General features: G+C 33.4%; 1 protein-coding gene across 3 annotated transcripts in view; it reads right to left on the minus strand.

The window, feature by feature from the left end:
- GLS (glutaminase) overlaps positions 1-20,337 on the minus strand; it is a 78,751-nt gene that overhangs the window by 9,241 nt on the left and 49,173 nt on the right. Inside the window, exon 15 of one of the 3 annotated variants that reach the window (XM_035007516.1) lies at positions 16,570-19,481. The exons of 1 other annotated variant lie outside the window; for it this stretch is intronic. In XM_035007516.1, coding sequence (XP_034863407.1) covers positions 19,335-19,481 — 147 coding nt within the window. In that variant the 3' untranslated portion in view covers positions 16,570-19,334. Of the gene's footprint in view, positions 1-16,569; positions 19,541-20,337 lie in introns of those variants that run through there. One more of the 3 variants, XM_035007517.1, reaches the window with a different exon arrangement.

The raw sequence follows: 20,337 nt of genomic DNA on the forward strand, positions 1-20,337 counted from the left end.
CACACATAACAGGTGCTCATTAAATACGTGTTGACTCCAATCAACACAGTGTACACCTTAGACTCACTCGATGTTATACTTCAATTATACTGAAATTAAAAGAATAGGTTTACTGACTAAATCAATATTCTCTCCCAAAGCATCAAATATTCAAATTGTTACCACCACCATTTGGGGGACTAAACTGTAATCATTATTAATTCTTCTACCTCCTTTAGCTTTTACTTCAAGTATCATTACCAAATATGTTCAGTTCACCCTAACTGGTGCCTCTACTTCTGGTCCTTCCACCCACCCAAACTTTCCCATATATTTCTACTCATCTTCTCAAAATATTGCTCTGATCATTAGAGGTTTCTCAGCATGGGAGTGTCAAAAAAAATCTCCAAATCATTTTTGATAAAATTTAAATTCTTTAACCTTGCACTCAAGATTCTTCACTCTGGCTAACTCTCTGCTCTCTCAACCTCCACAGAACAAAACTGTTCTTACTGCTCTTGTTTTTATCTTTGTGTCAATGCTCCTTTTTCTCCTACCTCTAGATTCCTAATCAAACCCTTCCGTTCCTTCAAGGGCCAGCTGGAAAACCTCTGGAAGCCCCTTCTTTGCTACCACACTTCCTCAGGCATCTCATCCAACTTGTTGCCAGTTGCCCGCATGGTGTTCTGTGACAGCACGTGCCAAGGAGTCATCAATCAGACCCTGTATCTCCCACTACAACTCTGAATGTACCTTTTGCTCCTACTAAGCCATAGTACACACTTTCTATTGCCTGAAAGCATCTTTTCTCCACCCGTTTTCCACTGCAGCGTTATTCATAGCCCCTGTCTATGAGCTCTCCTCCAACCTCTTCAATCAGAACTCATCTCTTTCTCCGACATTTCCCTCACCACGGCCCTATCACCTATGGCAGATTTACTTATGCATCTTACCTCCTCTACCACTCAAGAGAAATCCAGAGTTCCGACATGGATACCACTAATACATTAACCCCGTAGTTCTTATTCTTTAAAGCATATTAGTCCTTTTGAGCAATAAACCCTTGATGATTTTCAGTGACTGCATGCATAAACTCCCCTTTTTAAAATTCTGAATTTAGACCAAAACCGAGATTTTTTATATATTGTATGTGTCACTTAATTATTCAATATTTCTGAAGTTCTAATACTCCTTATTAAATATGGCCCAAGAGTGGCATGTTTCAGCTCAGAGAGAGAAACACAAAATGAGGGGGAAAAAATCAGAAAACTGTAATGTACAAAAGCTCTGTGATTTATCAGGGGAAAAAAATACTAGCTTGCCTTAAAAAAAAATTATTAGGGGGTAACATGGAAGCTTAGAATTCTTCCCATGAAAACAAACTAGCTGCAGGGCTGAATTTAGTCCAAGTCATAGATCAAGACAAGCAGCAGCTTGATCACAAAATGAGTGCCATTCACTTCTAGACAGAAAAACACTAGGGGGGCGCACAGGCACTGGCACCACTTAAAATTAAAACCACATTTACTCCAGCAAATAGCCACCTGTATTTTTAAGGTTTGCATAAATCATGAAATGGGCTATGAGTAGAATGCCAAGAAAGAAAATGGAACAGTTTAACAGTTTTGAGACAGCAGATGGAGGGTTATTTCATTTAGGGACAGTCTACTTCCTGGTCTTGTTAAAAGAGTTCCACAAGTATTCCCAGCTAAACTGGCACACCCTCTGGAATGATGAGCATCGTAAACCAAACTGAAGGATGAGGACACCCTCTGAGATGACTCGTGCAACTCCACAAATTTCTCAGTGAATAGATTAACCTGAAATAATCTGGTTTGACATAAGGATGTGGGTGTGCTACCCACTGATCAAGCCTCAATCCCCTAACTCCCCAATGGATACTTGGGTTATGTTACTTTTAAAATACATGTCAAGAAGGCCAGTGTAGAAAACAGTGAGTCAACAGTAACTGTCGAGATAGATTCATCTGTTGTGATGAATCACTCCTCGGTATAAAGCAGTGGAACATAACATAGTTCCACAGTAGCCCATATAAATGAAGGGCTCTGATGTTTAATGTATGTTTCTCCATAGTAAAGAGAAACTTCACTTGGGCAGGTAGCCACTAAAAATTTATAAATTAAATGTTAACCAGCTTTCCCTTTACGCTGCACATTTTCCAGTACTACTACATTTTCCTTATCAAATCTCTGTGTCAGAACCTGCCAGAACCAGACAACCTGATCTTAGTTTATTTATACAAAGTCATGACAACAGTAGGACAAAAATGTTACAGTTCACATGAGTTCATTTCACACTAGCATACTTGGCATATCGAAATTGTACTTCTTTCTCCAAAACAGCTAGAAGCAGTTGGAGAGTCTATCAATTTTACAATTCTAAAAAAAGACATTCCTAACTCTCCAATCGTATCATTCTATTCATTTTAAGCCTGTTTAAAAGTTGAACTGTGTGACTTTTGTCTCCTTCTCCCAAATGCCTTAATTCTGTACAAGTAGCAATTAGAATTACATAATATCATTTTACATTTATATAGTGAACAACCTTGAAAAATTCAACATTTTAAAAAGTTGTAATTGTTTTTAAACATTTCTGATAGGCTGGTTGTAAAATAAAATTATAGGTATATTTTATTTATTACTACCACTGAGGTTAAGGGCCTTAGCTCAAGGTCATATAGCATATGAATTAGTAATGTAGCTGGGTTACATTCTCAATTCTGTACAACTAGACCATGGTGATGTGAGTCCTTAATAGACCTCAGACTGTTATCCAAAGGACAGAAGAAAAAGGATGAAATGGCAATTTAGCTCTAATCCATAAAGGTCCTTTGCTAAATATCAAAAGGAAGGAGGGGAGGCTGGGAAGGAAAGGTCGGAGAAGAGAGACAAAGAGGGAAGAAGGAAGGGAGGATTGATTCATTAGCTTTACTCCAAGTATTCTATTTCCAACTCTGTTACCAACTGCAACACTGTGGCTACCCTTGTTTTTCCTCATTAGTTTCTGTCTTCATACAAAGACTAATAATGCAGCCCTTTTGGAACGGCTTTAATGAAAAAAAAAAAAAAAAAAAGGCAGGTAACTGAAAAACCGTCCTTCCCTTCGTACCACTTCTAGTTTGACGTAAGCCACTCTCTCATTTCCAGCTCACTACAGTATCTGTTGCCATGGGACAGATACTCTTCATCTGTTAAATAAACCATCATCACTCCAGATCCAGTTTTGTTTTAAAAGCTTCACGCCAACTTGGCCTTTTTGAGCCTTTAAATGAAAATAAGTTTTCAGCCTTCTTTCATAAATATTTTTCTTAAGGTCAGATTAAGAAATAGAAAACTATTATAGTATAGTGAAAGAAAAATTTTAAGTTGTCATCAAATGTAAATTAATCTCTTACCAACAAGGGTAGAAATATAAACCTGCACAATGCGTATGTGAGCAAAGCTATTTCCTCTTTTCCTTATTTAATATTCATATAAATATCATATGGACATGTAAAAACAAAATTATAATACTTTTGTGATTAAAAAGTGGAAGGTGAGTATGAGGCTACATGCTCCTAAGCTTTTCCATTGACTTATTCAGACACAATTATTAATTGCTATATATAGACAAAATTAATCCAAACTGACATCAGAGGATTAGAGAAAATCCTTTAAAGGAATAACAGTCCAGAAATTTCATGACATTTCCAAATTTTTAATGCAGGAGGTGTTCATATAATAATTTTAATAGAGAGGAATAAATTGAATAGTAAATTTTACTCTAAAGAGGAGCACAGAAATTTCACTTACAAAATATAACCTCAAAATGGCAGCTCCAAACACTGCATTCTGCTTGATTAAAGAATAAACTCTCCTAAGCATACCATTTCCAAAATTTCTCAGTGAATAGATAAACCTGAAATAATTTTACTTATTCTTAAATTAAGAAGTCATGATTATATCAAAGAAATCTGACAACCCATAAAGACAAACATTCAGATTATACATTATCTAGAAAAAAATAGCTAATATGAAGCACCTACTCTCTCTGGACTGAGCTAAGTGCTTTAAGTATTACTATCTGTTATTATTCAATGGACAAGAAACTGAAGACTAATGAATTTAAATTAACTTGAGCAAAGTAATAATGCTGGTAAGTGACAGAGGGAGAGCTCATGCTCAGTATGACTGATGCTCGGGTCAGCACTCTCGACCACTACGCAGTATCTATTGGGCCAAGAGATTCCCTAACAAAACCTGAGATGAGATTTCCGCACCAATACAATACCAAGACTAAAATCAGAAGACAGCAACTAAGAAACAGTTCCTAGGGAAATCAGAAATACTAATTTTCTATTGAGGTGCTAGCCAAAGGTATTTTGTTTTTAATTGAAAAGAAAATAGACAAATCATTCAACTTGGCATATCAATGCCACAGAAGGAAAAAAGTTAAAGATATCTTCAGTCTCTGCATTTAAGTCTTTAAAAGTGAAATATGAGTTTTGGGTCAATGTCAAGAGAGCAAATATGATTGCTATACCATTAGCAGCAAATAAACAACTTATCTCAGTGGCTCATGTTATTCCGGTAAATGCCAGTGAATGGCCTAAAAAAATACCAGTGGGCCCATTAGCAACCCTCCTTTTAGATCCAAGCATAAAAGTAGCTAACATCGTATCTTTGTGTGGCATGACAAACAGCATTCCTACTTAAGAAGTCAGCAACAAATAGGAGGAAAATCGAAATAAGCAAGGGCAAAGGCAGCTATTTCCCTGAAGAACAGAAGTGCATTTTCCATGTGGCAAACCTAAGAGTATTTATATGGCACGGACAACTATCAAAGTTTCATATTCGCTATCTTCCCGGCTCTCTTTCTCCCTTATACAAATATTTGTAAAACTCCATGAAGATTAGCTAACATTAGTGTGTTCAGATAGAGGGCAAGGTGCCACACTTCTGGCATGATAAAGTGTCATGTTCATTTATAATTATTATTAACTAAAAAAACAAGTAGGTAAAACCCCAAAGAGTCAAAGAAACTAAAAGCAAAGAATAAGACAGAAAGAGAAGAAAACAGTCACCAAATGCTTGTACGTAATACTTTAAAACAAACACACACACAAACAAACAAACAAAACAGGGTCAGGGCAAATAGAATTCAAAAGATTCTCACACTGTCTGGTAGAAATTAAAAATAAATATACACAAGGTCCCTGAAAAGAGATGAGTTTCTCTTTCTGCCAAGAAACAAAACAAAGACTTGGCAGCAGTAGAGACAGAATTGTGTCTTCAATTTAAAGGACCCATCTCTCCTTTGCATGCCCTAAATGTTGCTACAACAAAGCAAGGCACAGGGACATGAATATTCTGTAGTTATTCCAACCACAGTACATTCTTACTGACTGCTTTGATTTTAGAAAGAAATCTCTCATCTCCAGAGAGCCATACTTAATTCTCTACATTCTTTAATGTTTATTTTACAGTTCTACTGTGGGAAGTCTGACATGCCAACTTTACAGACAACACACAGAACAGGCACAATGACATCTATTTTTCTAGTGCTATACACTTTTCAAAGCACTTTCACTGACATTGTAATATCAACAAATTATGCTAACAGGTTCCTCCAGCACATAATACAAGAAGCTGCTGGAGAATAGGATATTTTAAAGACCCTTAAAAATAATGCAATGTTTAACACTGTGTAATATATATATATAAATAGGCCAAAAAAAAAAAAAAATCACTCCAGCACCATTCTCAGGGCCTTATCATGAGACTGCTTAGCATGTATCGGTATTTTAACATTTATAATTCTTATCAGCAATATTTTATGTGAAGCAAGGCGGTTGGGCATGGCAAAATCATACACAGAACTCACCTATTAGTGTAATCTATATTAGTTGAAAATTCTTTAAGTAGAATCAAATTCTAAAAGAAAAAAGCCTAAATGTAGGTCTTCTACGTAGGGAGGGTCTAAAGTAGATTCCAAAGCCTACTGTTAAAATCATTATCTGGTAAATGCTCTGAAATCCCTTGCCTGATCTTCTGCAGCTTCTGAACCTAAATTTGGAATGCAGCTATAAGATAATAGGGGGAGGGAGGCGGGTGGCAACAGAGCAGATTAGCATCACAGCAAATCCACGGTTACCAACCTCAATACTATTCTGACAATGTTGCCATATTTTCTTCAGCTCTGCCCCACTCTTCAAGAATCAACATTTCCTATCTTCTTTATGCCCAGAAACCGCACAGCCTCCCTCCAAATCCACAACTCATTCTCAGCAGAAAGCCTGCTTTCATACTCTTCAGGAAAATGGAAGCCAATGGGCATAAACTTCAACTTCTCCCTACCATGTCTGCAAACCTACCTGCCTGCCTCTCAATGTCCTCTATTTATTGGAAGAGATGCTTTTCCTCCCACCAAACCTAATCCTCCACTTGTGCTGAGAGCTCCATTTCTTTCCAGAGACATCACTTTATTGGCCATTTCTGCTCTCCTGTATCTATCTCAAGTTCTCCTTCTTTACTGGGTCTTTTCTATCAGCAGCCAAACCTGCTCTACTCCAATAGTTCTCCGACCTTTAAATCTCAAAGCCAAGAAAATTTTCTTAACTGTGGGAAGAAGGTTACCAATATGGGCTGCCGATTTTTTATTTTCTGAGCACATACAATAAAAACAACCCTACCATCTACTGATATCATTTACTAAATAAAAGGGCATTTTAACACCAAAAGAAAATTAGGAAAGATGTCTGCTTTGGTACAGTTGACTGTTCCAAATTTCTTACAATACTCTTTCCTTGACTTCTACTATGTTATGCTGGATTTTCTCCTAATGGGACATTTTTCCCTAGTGGGAGACTTGTGTACTGTTCTTTTAAAATGGGAGTTCCTTAAGGTTCCTTCGCATTCTGCACTGTCTTCCGGAGCAATCTCACACAGCTTGAGTTTCAAATCTACTCTCTTCATGCTAACAACTCACATAATTATATCTCCAACTCAGACCACTCTCCTAAGTTTTAAGCCTACATGTGATACTCAGCATCACTACTTGGGTATCTCACAAATATAAATACGTCAAATGGAAGTTAGTTTTCTCACACTGCCAATTGCCTACCTATGATCTATTCCCTACCCCATCCATGCTAAGAGAATCTCTATTAGTTAGGGATAGCAATGTGCCAACTAAAAATTCTTCCCTAGATTCCCTTGTAGCTAGTCTGGTCAGTAAGTGTCAGATGGGTTTCTGGGAACTTATCTGATTTAGGTATCCCTCTTTCTTTTCTTCTTCCACTTTGACCATACAAGTGAGGCTAAAGGTGGAACAGTTATCTTGCAACTAAAAGGTGACAGGCAGGAAATCTAAAGCCAACACACTAAGGTTGGTTGGAGTATATCTTACAGATGGCACACATCCTGGGTTTTCTACCCCCAGACTTCTTATGTTAGAAAAACAACCCCATTCATTTAAACCCCTACTAATCACACTCTTGATATCTAGCCAAACAGACCTTTAGTTGTTACAATAACCAAAATTCATTTCTCCCTGTACTCTCAAGGTTGGCTTCTCCAGTGTTCTCCATCTTAGTAACGCAGCACCATCTGTCCTATCACTTATACTAAAACCTAGTTGTCCACTTGACATCTCATTCTTTTCATCCACCAGACACTATCACCAAGTGCTGCCAACCTTCATCTGTTAAACACATCTCATATCCGTCTACCTTCTCACATCTATTTCCCCATTCTATCACATCTCATCTCAGGCCCAGAACTTCAACTAGTTCTGGGTTCAGTTCAATGCAGTATTCCCCCTGCATTCATTCCTGTCCTTCCCAGAGGTAAGTTTTAGTGAAGACTGGTGTGCATGTTCTTATACTTTAAATACCTTGTACATTTATCTCATAAAGTCTTTTGTATAGGTGTATAAAAAGTGTCATTTGGTATATGCCATTTCACCTCCTTAATAAGTTAAAATGTCCTAGATCTACATGTATCAGTATGAACAAATCACTTATCACCATTTTAACTATTTTATTAATTATTCATTCAATATCTGCATCCCCTTCTAGATTGCGAACAAGCAAGGGTTTGATCATACTCATTAACTATCACATATCCTAAGTACTCGGTAGTATCTAGCATGTATCATGCAAGAGTCAAATAAATATTGGTTGAATGAAGAAGCAATTAGTGAACGAACAATAGGATAATGCTAAAGCTAATTTATATAAAATTTGAACTGCTCCATCCAATTAAATTGGCTAAATATCTTAAACTGTGTGCTGCTTAAACAAAAACTAGTGAAATACTGAGATATAACTGGTTCTTAATAGGAAAAAAGGAAAAAAATAATTTGAAAAGTTACACATTTGCATTTATATAGCTGGATCTAATCTTAGACATTGGTAGAGGATCTATGTGTAATGCCAGAAATGAAGAGGAAAAAACTCAAACAAGAGGAAAACAAAATTCTTGGTATATAGAATAAATGAAAAGTTGTTTGATAACTATGTAAACAGGGACAAATAATACTGAATTGGAGACCTAAAAACCAAGAAATCAGAAGAGTCCTGGCCACTTTCTTAGAGCCACTTTAGTGGAAAAGCAACTCCATAAAAAGAATGAACTATTTGACCACTCTTACACCCTACTACATTATTATAAAAGCAATAATGGAAGAACAATTTAATTGGAAAATGGGTACATTTACCACCAGCTTCCCTAAGGGCATTGAGATAGGTAGAAGTTATTTTTTAGATATAATTTAATAGCAGAATTGTGTTTCTTCACAGTCCAGTACACATGGCATGTTTTTGTGATTTTATTTATCTAACATTATCATTAAAACACATATACAAGAACTATAAATGACCATAGATGAGAATACAAATGTTTTTTTTTTATCACTGAATCAGTTTATGTACAAAAATAAATTTTATTCTAAAAATAAGTGCAGATGTGAACAATGAATTCATTTTTGGATATTAAGGTTTCAGATCATAGAACTCTTATATATAAAATTAATGAAAACCCCTACAATTGAGCTCTATGAAAAGTTTTATGGAGTCAGGGTTTATAAAGGTTTTATAAATTGAGGTTAGCTGACATTTAAAGGAGACCCACAAAAAGATTTAAAATGATTTAAAAATGAATCTTCTAAGTTTTAAGGAGTTAAAATAAACATCAGCTTTTAATGCTAATATACTAATTTATACTTAATGCTGTAGGAATATACAATAAGGAAACTTTTTAAGTAATGAAAAACATAAGAAAGCTAAGCTAAAAAATTATTTCAGTGTAATAGTTGGGGCTGACTTGTTATCTACTATGGTCAATTATATTGGAATTAACTTTCCCACTTAGATAAACATTTTGGAACATAAATGTGCTGTCTGCTGAAAGTCCCCCAATAATTTCCCATCACATTTAATTTTAGTACAAGTATCTCTGGAGATAGGAACCTCTTTTCTGTGAGTGAAATAAATACACGCACATTTGAAAATCAATTATAGGATATTGGTGACATGTGATGGAGACACTGCCTGCATTATATGTTATAGTGAAAATTGAAATTATCACAAGATAACCTTGTTCAATATGAAATTTCCCTTTTTGTTCTGTCAAGGCACTCTGAAATTGTTACTGTCCTTAAATTTTCATGGAATATCCCAGTTTTATTAACAAGGAGACATAAGTTGCTCCACTTACATTTTGCAATGGGAAATAATATAGTCCATGGTCAAAACAATGGGCTCTGGAACCAAAACTGCCTGGGTGCAAATCCTGGTTCTATAGATCAAAGAGTTCTGTGACTTTCAGGAACTTACAAGATCTATATAAATATATAGAGGTAACAATAGTACCTACTTTACAGACTTTAGAAGGATTAAAAAAATCTCAAAACATTGCACTGGTCACGGTAAGTGCTAAAAAGTCATGCTATTCAAATTTTTGTTACCAGGTTTCTGCTGATGGTGCACTGGGCAGGCACTGTTGCTAGAGTTAACTGAAATTACTGACACTGAAAGCAAAATAGGAAGTCTACAGAAAACTGCAAGATCCCTAGGTTAGCAAACTGGACTGCCTAAGCAAACTGAGATTACCTAAAATTTGGCCCACACCTTTGAGTACTGCTCACTGTATATTCAGTTCTAGTCTGCACACTGCTAAGCTTCTTGTGATAAGGGACTGGGAAAGGAACTCTAGGCTTCCAAGATCTTTGGGTACAGGCAGCAGGCATAAATGAGACATTCTTTTTAAAATCACTGCCAGTTTTAGGTACAAACGGTAACCATTACCTATGTCAGAATGAATGAGAATGGTACATCTTCCTGAAGCCAATTTTACTCCAATTCTGGAGAAAAGGTTAGTCACAGAACTTGTAGTAAATACTATGTTTTAAAAAATATTAAAACAGGTAAAAAAGAATAAAATTTATATAAATTTTTAAGGTAGAAAACAAGGCTCAGAAGTTCATGCCAAAAAAAAAAAAAAAAAGGTTCAGGCCTTGTATCACATTAGGTTACCTACCCAGAACCTATGCTCAACTTCCCAGCATTCACTGATCCTATTTAAGTCCAGAAACCACTAGGTAAACCACAAGTTTCAACCTATTGAGAACTTCTGCGGAAGATCCTAAATCCTTAACTAAAACAAAATTCTAAAATTCACAATAGCACTGAATGGGGATTTTTGCAAAGCAAAAACTACAAAACTCAGTGCTAACATAGCAACAGCCCTCTATCAAGAGTCCCCAAATATGAGGTAAATGCACTAAATGAGACCATTACATGACAAAGCCCAACATATAAGGGATATCAAATCAAGAGCAGTGCTGATTCTGTGGCAGACATATATGGTGGATGTAAAATAAAAGTGCACACAGAGACAAAATAAAAATTAAAGCTTCTCAAGTTTTTATTACTTGGCTAAAAACACAGCAGATTAGTTTTCTTTTTCCTTTGTTTCTCCTTCAGGTGAAAAAAAAATCATACGTACTCTAAGTTTTAATACCATGTTTTAGTTGAAACACTTCACAAACACATAAGGAGAAAGTTAAGCTCTACTTCCCCACCTCCTTAAAACCATTCTCTAAAGTTTCTCTTTCAGGTAAGAAGAAGAGACATTAAGGCAGGAATATTTTATTGGTATGATTTAAAAGGATTAATAGTATTAGTCACCGTAGAATTTTAACAAAATCACTTGTTCTATAATTTCATCAAATGTTAATAAAGTTTCATTGTGCAAAAAATGTAACATTCACTTCAATTCAAAGTAGAAACAATATTATTTAGTTGATTTCTTTATTTATATTGTAAATCTTGTGCAGAGACCTGGACCCACAGCTTTTGTATTCAAACTTGAAAGTAAAATAATAAATTATCAACCATAAACTTTATTATAATAAAAAAAGCATGAATTTTAAGTCATGTTTTTAACTTTTTAAAGAAAATAACTCTTGAATGGCAAATGTCAACAATATTAAAAGATTTGGAAATGAACATATCAGCAATATGAAGGCTTGAAAATGAAAACCCATTTTATGAGTAACTTTGATATAATTTTTATGTTACCTCATTTTCAGCCAAAAATGAGTTATGAGAGAAAAAAGTTTAAAAATAAAGAATACTTGAAATTAATTTATTTTGAATTTTTCAATTAGGATCTTTGTGAGTGACTGTGAGAAAGAACAAAACAACAAAACGTGGACGAAGTCCAATGAATAATTTATACCATGGTTTTATACAACATAATTAATCTCATTTAATGGAATTAAATGAATCCCCTCGAAGGATAATTGTAATTGCCTCTTAGTGATGATTTGTGAAAGGCACATAAAAAATAATGAAAACTAGTAATTAGAAAAGTTTAACAAGAGGCTAAAGATCATAATTTCAATTTGAATTTTACAATGGAATGGTCCAAATATGAACAGTTAACTAGTATAACTGATGGGAGTACTTCAAGACCATTCTAATTTTAGTAAGTATACCGGGAAAACAAGCGGAGTTTATACTGATTAAGAGCCAGTCTCCTAAAAGGTGAGGTTCTCATCTATATAAACTTGTGGAGAAAAGAGCTACCCATTAGGCAAGTTTAAATTTTGAAAAGAAACCCATACTTTTTTTAAGAATAACATGATTTTAGGTTGTAACATTTCTAAGTCAACAAAGGATAAAAAGTAATGCTTTTCAAGAAAAGCAATATAAATTTCCTTCATAAATAAAAAATAAAAATCCCAGAGCTATTAAATGGAGATTGGTGCTAAGGACAGAATACATGATAGAATAATATACTGACAAATGAGGTGCCTTGTTCTGAAGCCACCCAGAGATCCAAAAATGTAAAATAAAAACAAAGGAAATAAGCTAGATATTTTGCATAGTATGTGCTGGGAAAAGCTAACTTGCAAAGAAAAAGAATTTTTCTTCTAGAAAACATTTATTTAGAACTCCAATAACCTTTTGCTAATTTAAACTTTTTACTTATATATTTAACCTAGCCCCAAAGGAACTTATTTTAAAAAGCAAATGGTTCAACATTTATTTTTAGAGTCACATTTTTGCTACATTTACTTTCTTTCAAAGGTTCCAGGGTAATGTTTTATTTTTAGAACTACTGTATAATTGTAACATTCACTTCTAACTTTACTAGTCTTTATAAACTGTGGCATAAGACTGTTTACTAGAAAAATACAATTAAGTAGTTATAATATAAACACTGATGGGACAATCAGTTTGCCAAATAACTTACAGTCATATTAACTATTGTCAATTATGCTTTTCATTACAAATAACCAATAAACAAAAGGCTGTATAACAAAACACAAAACAGACCAACTCCATCAAAACAGAGAAAAAAATATTGTACATATGTTAACTGAGAAAGCAAGGTGCTAAGAAACCTGGAAAGGGGGGTTGGTTGAAGTGGGAGTTTGCACCAGATAAACTTTAAGATTACTTTCAAGCGCAATTATAGGATTCTTATCTATTTTATTTTATTTTTTGAGAGAGAGAGAGAGCATTTGTGCATGCAACTGCGGGAGGGAGAGAGACTCTTGGGCAGGCTCTACGCCCAGTGCAGAGCCCGACTTGGGGCTCAATCTCACAACCCTGAGATCATGACCTCAGCTGAAATCAAGAGTCAGATGCTTGACTGAGCCCCCTGGCGCCCCTCAATTATGAAATTCTAATAAATTACAAGATTATGGTAAATGAAAGAACATCAAAGAACTAGAAAGTTTGAACTATGTTTTAAAAATAAAATAAACTCTTCAGCTGTTTATGAACTAAAACATAACTCAGGGCTTCAAGTGGAATTACTGGACAGAGGAGATTTTTATTATATAAACAAAAATCACCAGTCATGTTAATATGGAAACAAATCTAAAACTATTTCAGGTAAGAACTTTTCCTTTTAAAAGCTAATTTCAATTGAAACAGATAATTTCAATCATCTGAGGTATTAGCATTGGAAGTATTTCAGCAAGGTAAATAACTTAATGAAAAAAATCATTATTTTTAATAATACTATGTCCAGAAAAATCAAATCCTCAGATATTAAAATTTGGCTTAAAAATAGATATACCAAGTTGTTCTTTATCACTGAGATTTAATTAAATATTTCTGAGTTAGTAAATGAGATTTAGAGTTGAAAGTCTAATAATGGTGTTATGAGATCAATTGCCAAAATCTGTCACTTGATTACTCTTTCTTGTGAGCCTCCATACTGAACTGTATGGAGTTCATCACAGCATTTGGCACCAAGAATCATAATTTGTTCTTTTCTGTTTTTTTATCCCATACATAACAGTTCTCCATAACAAGTAATTTATGCAAAAAAATACCACAGATACCACCAAAAAAAGCAACACACGCAAGTGCTAATTTATGTCATTCATTTTAGTTAAAGGTTAATGTAATTCATTAGAAAGCCATTATAAGAGTTTAATCAACACAGGCTTTACACATTTTGCATATATATCTTAAAAATCTCTACAGCTACAGATTCTAAAAATCACTATAGTGGATCTACAATATACAAAACAAATGGTAAAGTCAACCTTAAAATTAATGACCTTTCATATTTCAAAATATAAATAAAAAAGAACATTTTAAAACTATATAATAGAATCACTTCATTAAATACAAAGATTTATGATCAGTCTCCTTAACATCATCTATTTAAAAAGTAAGTATCTTTTCTATTACTATTTAAAAAATTAAGGACTCCTTAACATCAAGTTTTGCCAGCTCTGTTTTATGTTGGATAGATTTTGCTCTAGATGCCTTTATAGTAGTTTTAAAAACTCAACTAAAACAGACCAAGTGTAACTCTAAATTTCTTCAAGTCTGTATGGAATTCACTTTGATAAACTACTTGAGCAGGGGAAGAGAGAAGGAGAAAAGAACCTCTCCCAGTCCAATCAAATTCCTTCTATTTCCATGCAGTGTAAGAAACAAATGTTTCAAACTATGTTACAACTTGAAATAAAAGTGGTTGAACTTAATTTATTTGAATATATATATATATTTTTTAAAGATTTTATTTATTTGACAGAGAGAGAGACAGCAAGAGAGGGAACCCAAGCAGGGGGAGAGGGAGAGGAAGAAGCAGGCTTCCCAAGGAGCCGGGACCCTGATATGCAGGGCTCGATCCCAGGACCCTGGGACCATGACCTGAGCCGAAGGCAGATGCTTAACAACTGAGCCACCCAGGCGCCCCTTGAATATATTTTCCTGTTTAATTTTGCCTTTGAACTCCATGACAGAGAATGGACTAAGGTGAAGTCTATCCTAAAAAAATCTAAGTGAAAATTTGAAGGATGGGCCATGATACTTCATAACAGCTGTATTCTCCAACATCCGGTTTTGGTTTTATTACACAGTGTAAATATTACATTTAATATAAAATAGTAAAGGAATGGAACAGAAATCATGTTATTTTGAAAAAATTGCATTCTAGCATTTTCAAGATTGGTTAGGAGAAACACCCAAATTTTCACAAATGAAAAGAGTAAAGCACATTCTTAAAATAAAAATTGTGCACAATTTTTGGAATAAAACTATTCCATAAGCTGTTCAAAATGAGAAGTACATTATTTTTTTTAAGTTGAATATAATCCTTCCATATAATAAATTTTGGAAACTGCCATAAAGTCAACTTTCCACATGAAATTTGATGTTCTTGCTTTCCCTTTTATGGAGTTCCCCAATACTGTTACTCGTACTCTGACAGTGCAGGTAGTGAAAGGGCACAGAAAAAGAAAGCACAATCTTTAGAGTTAAAATGAACAAGTAAAATACCTTATATTTTATAAATCCTGGGGCAGCAAAAATGTTAAGAGTTATTCTATGATAAAACTTGGAATAGGAATAAAGCAAAGAACCATTTACACATAACATACTATGTGGAAAGGACTGATGCTGATTTTCAGAAGATGGATGGATGGATGGATGGGTGAATGGATAGATGGACAGATAGACACAGATATACTCACAAACACATACATATAAACATGCACACATTATATATAAATTATCAGGATACAGACTGGCATATCAGTATATAGCAGTGTTTCTTTCCACATACATACATACATGCCTATAAAACTCTACACTGTCAGACAGACCAAGACCACCAAGTTCTTTGAGTCACCTCTCCCTGACCTTTAAATGGATTAAAACAACAACAAAAAAATTCCAAATGTATCTTTAAAAGTAAACAATCATAAACATTACATTTTGAATATATCATGACACTTGAACTCCGTATTTACTAGTCCCCAAAGAACTTTATCAAAAATCCCACAAATACCAATTCTTATAAACAATGGTATTTCGCTTTCAAATAGTTCTAAAATTCTACAGTATATTTGGGACATCTTCTCTGGATACAAATTATGGATATGATCAAACAGAATAAAGTACAGTTGACCTTAAACAATGTTGGGGTGGGGGTAAGGGACACTAACCCCTATGTAGTTGAAAATCTGCACATAACTTTTGACTCTCCCAAAACTTAACTACTAATAGCCTACGCTGACCAGAAGCCTTACCAAGAACATAAACAGTTGATTAAAACACACTTTGTATGTTATAGTAAGCTGGAGAAAAAAAATTTAGAAAATCATAAGGAAGATAAAATACATTACAGTATTGTACTACAAATTAAATTATATAAGTGGACCCATGCAGTTCAAACCTGTGTTGAGAGTCAACTGTACTGTATTTAACCAATAATGCACGAAGCCTCATTATAATTTGGACTATGTTGTGTAAATATACAGAAAGAAGTAAGTTCCTTCTGAAAACTAAATTCCTTAAAAAGTAGTTAAGATGAATTTCTATATTATAGTTATTCCACTCTAATACAAGTTCTATGTGAATGACAATTCTAAAGTAGTATTATGATACTCTTCATTTGATTTAGCAATATGATTTTCCTAAACTAGACAACAGATAAAACAACAGTGACACAGTGAATAACACCAGTGATACTCTTCCTCAGAAAGCAGAAACAGCATACAGGGTAGACTTTTGGAAGGTAGACAAATGGAAAAACAACAAAAAAAAAAAATTGGGAGAAAAGTCTTTATTCAAATACTTCTAGTACAACCAATAGGAAATGTCCTCTCCCTCAAAAAACCCCACTAACTCTATACTTTGCTTAAAGATAAAAAAAATCAAACAAAGCCCTTTTGAGTATTTCTAGTATCTCTTCACAACAGCCTCAGAATTAAAAATATAAAACATTTTAATAGTATCTTGATAAAGGAAATTTTTTGTTAAAATTCAACTACTTGTACTTAAAATGCTAGAGTTGCTTTCATCAAAAAAAAAAAAACAATAAAATCAGCTTAAAATAAATTTATTGTACAATACAAAAAGTAGGCATACTGGAAAATAAAAGGTACATTATTAAATATACAAAGCAAATGAAAGAAAGCTAAGTAACACAAATGTTTTAATCCAAACACTAAGATAAAATGCACAACATTTATGCTAAAAATAAAGTATTTCAGGAAGGATATGCATTTCAAACGAAATGTTAATAATAAAAAAAGGAAAAACAAATGTGCTAATTTCTAAATGCTTGAATATCAAGAATCAGTAATGGCATGAAACATTAAATCCACAATACTGGGTACTTTTCAAGAACTTTATTTGAAAAGGTATTAAAAATAATGAAGGAATCAATTTAAAGAATGTCCTTAAATCTGGCAAAGATTTTCCTTCTTTATTTTTTTCTTAAGGTAAAGTTTGGGGGCCTATTCACAGTATCTTCCCTCTTCCATTTGGATACCTTCCTACAAAAATTTCTGGATGCTCATCCTTAACAAGATTTTTAAAACACAGTTAGCTTAGATAATGCTACTTCACTGGTAAGTGTGCACTTACCAACATAAGTGCCATAAATTAACAACATAATTTTGAAATCTATACATATGGACACAACAGGAAACATTAAATTTTCATTTTATAAAGTAAAACCAATCTCCAAATGAAATAGTAAAATGTAACAATTTAGAGCATAGGGGAAAAAATAAAACTTTTTCCCCCATCTATCAATTAAGACATTCCCCAAACTGTAAATGGCTTTCGTGGAACTCATAGTATAAATGATACTGTTTAAAGGTGTTGCAGAGGCGAGGACTTCAAAAAAACCAATCCCCTGTCAATGGCCAAGCCAGAAGTATCCAGTGAGATATGCATTTATACATTAGAGAAATATTCAAGTAACCATAAAATCCTTTAAAACTTAACATATAATTATTTAAATACTTAAGTTTAATACTTAAGTTAGCCCAAAAAGCTTCTGACCAATACCTTTGGAAGGGAACTTCTTTTCCTATTATCATAGTTCCCAAGCTCCAGACATCATATGATCAGGTTTTCTGTATTTATTTTGCACCAGTATCTAAATTACTCAGTGAAACCTTTTTTACTACACTATTATTTACTTTCATAGACGTTATCTACCACATTTATGCCAGGACACTAAAAAAAAACAAACTATCAAGTTCTCCTTCTAGACCCCAGACCTCATCACTGCTCCTCCAAAATCTACAAGTTTAAGAATGGATAAAACAAAAACCAAGAACACCTTGTAGGTATGGGAAACTGTGGGGAAAAACAAAGAGATATTTGGAAGAAGGAAGAAGTGTGAATAGGTCCTACAGAATCTTACAATCACTTTGCCAAGACAGACTTTAAGCATTTTGAATTATTCAAAACAGTCCTTCTCTTAAAAACAAGTTTTGATTCTCAATATTGCATTTTATAACCAAACAAAAGGATTCAGATCTAACATTTTAGTAGCATACTTACTACCATCAGACTGAATTCATTTCCTAAGTACTCCAAAAGAGTTCAAATAAAACAAACTTCATGAGATGTTATTATAATTTATCATAAAAGATTCATTAGCATTTGTGAAATTATTAGGATAATAAAAATATTAAAAGCTAAAACCCAAGACTTCACCATTCATACTTAAATATAACAGAAAAAGTAACGTGGGTAATACGAAAACAAAATTGTTTAGGTAAACATTTCACTTGAAGACACCCACTGTTGCTCCTTCTGAGTAACCATTATAGCTTTTTAACAGTGAAATGTCATTATCTAACTTCTGAAATTCTTTGGCTGGAATGTTTTAGTAACATAAGACACTCCTGTACATGACAATTTTGACAGAACATAGAGAAATTGCAAAATAAAAAAAGCAAAGACATGATTTATGTTTTAAAGTGTTTGATAAAATTTAAAATGAAGTTTTAAAAATTTAAAGCCAATCTATCACTAAAAAGGGCATAAAATGTAAACTTAAGCTAATTTTATAATCTACTGCTATATTAAATAATTTGGGGTTCATTAATTTTGCCTTTTTAGTTTTGTATTTAGCATAGAAATAACTTTCTACTGCCCCTACAGACATCATGTAAGTTTTAAAACTGGGAAAGAAAAAACAAAATGTAATGAAATTTATGAGTTCAATGTGTGGGTTTTAGAACCAAAAAATTAAACATTTGTTACTATTTTAAAATGAGGATTAAGTTAAAATTTTAATTATACCATCAAAAAATTTAAAGGAATTTTTCCTTTTTGCATCTTCAAAAATAAAGCAAATTTGCTTTACTTATTTATAAATACTTTTTTAAAGACCAACAAATCCACTTTTTAATCTCTTATCTTTATACAAAGATTAAAAGGAAAAAAAGCTTTATGGCTCCAGCACCCAAGGTTGAGAACACAAAAAACTCAAATAAATATTTATAGTATGCAAAAAAGCTAAAGATGTTTGAGAGGTTAAATGAAGAACATTCTGAAACTAGAACCCATTTCTTTAGCTTTTCTCTCCCAGACTTTCCATTCTATATACTACAGTTGTAGAGATGTCCTCATTTGACTCAGGTGACACTTTTTTCCATACTGTCTCTTTTAAAGCAAGTTCTTGTTGGAGACTTTCATAGTCCAATGGTCCAAAGGAATGCTAGTTGTTCAAGCAACATACATAATTTATTAGTGCACTTGAGTGAAGAAAGGTCCAAGCTATAAAACGGTATTTTTCAATGAATGTTATTAAAATCTGTTAACATTTTCACCCACCACCATTTGATGTTTTGTTCCATGTTACTCATGTTGACTCTCATGGAAGTTTCTATTCTGTTGGCTTTGTATAATTCTCATATTATTAGAAGTTACTTTGATTGGAACAATAGGAAAATTTTCTTACTATGCATAAAAATAATTTCTACTTATATAAGTGCTTCATATTAGCTTCAAGTCTAATTAGTTATTTACTATAAACATCCAGATGGGATGTAAAAGAATTTAATTAAAACTCAAAGCAAGTCCTTGTTCCAGTGAATAACTATGAAGACAAAAAATCCTGTTCCTGAAATTTAAGTCCTGACTCTTAAATATTAGCTCTAAAAAAGTATATATGTGCAATAATATGAAGCCAAACACACTGATAAATAAATATTACTTTAAGAGTGTCAAGAATTCTATATTAAACACTTTTTAAAGAAAAGTATTTCATTGGTAGTGGCCACTAAAACTTACTATGAGGCTTTGAAAGGTCTTTCACTAATACTATAAATCCCTTTCCCATTTATATATCCATCCACATCAAAATAAACTTCAAGACTATAACTGACAAATATTAAGAGTAAAAACAAGGCTTTCTTTTATAGCATGCAGCTAGCACTCTCCAATGTTGCTTTCTTGGAACAGAATCAATTCTTTTTTCTTTTTAACAGAATCAATTCATAAAAATATTGCTTAAAATAGCAGGAAAATGGGTGGTGGGGAAACTCTGCTGCTAGGCTAACCAGTTTAAATTT

Source organism: Mirounga leonina, unplaced genomic scaffold, assembly GCF_011800145.1.
Source record: "Mirounga leonina isolate KUSES-001 unplaced genomic scaffold, KU_Mleo_1.0 Mir_151, whole genome shotgun sequence".
NCBI lineage: Eukaryota > Metazoa > Chordata > Mammalia > Carnivora > Phocidae > Mirounga > Mirounga leonina.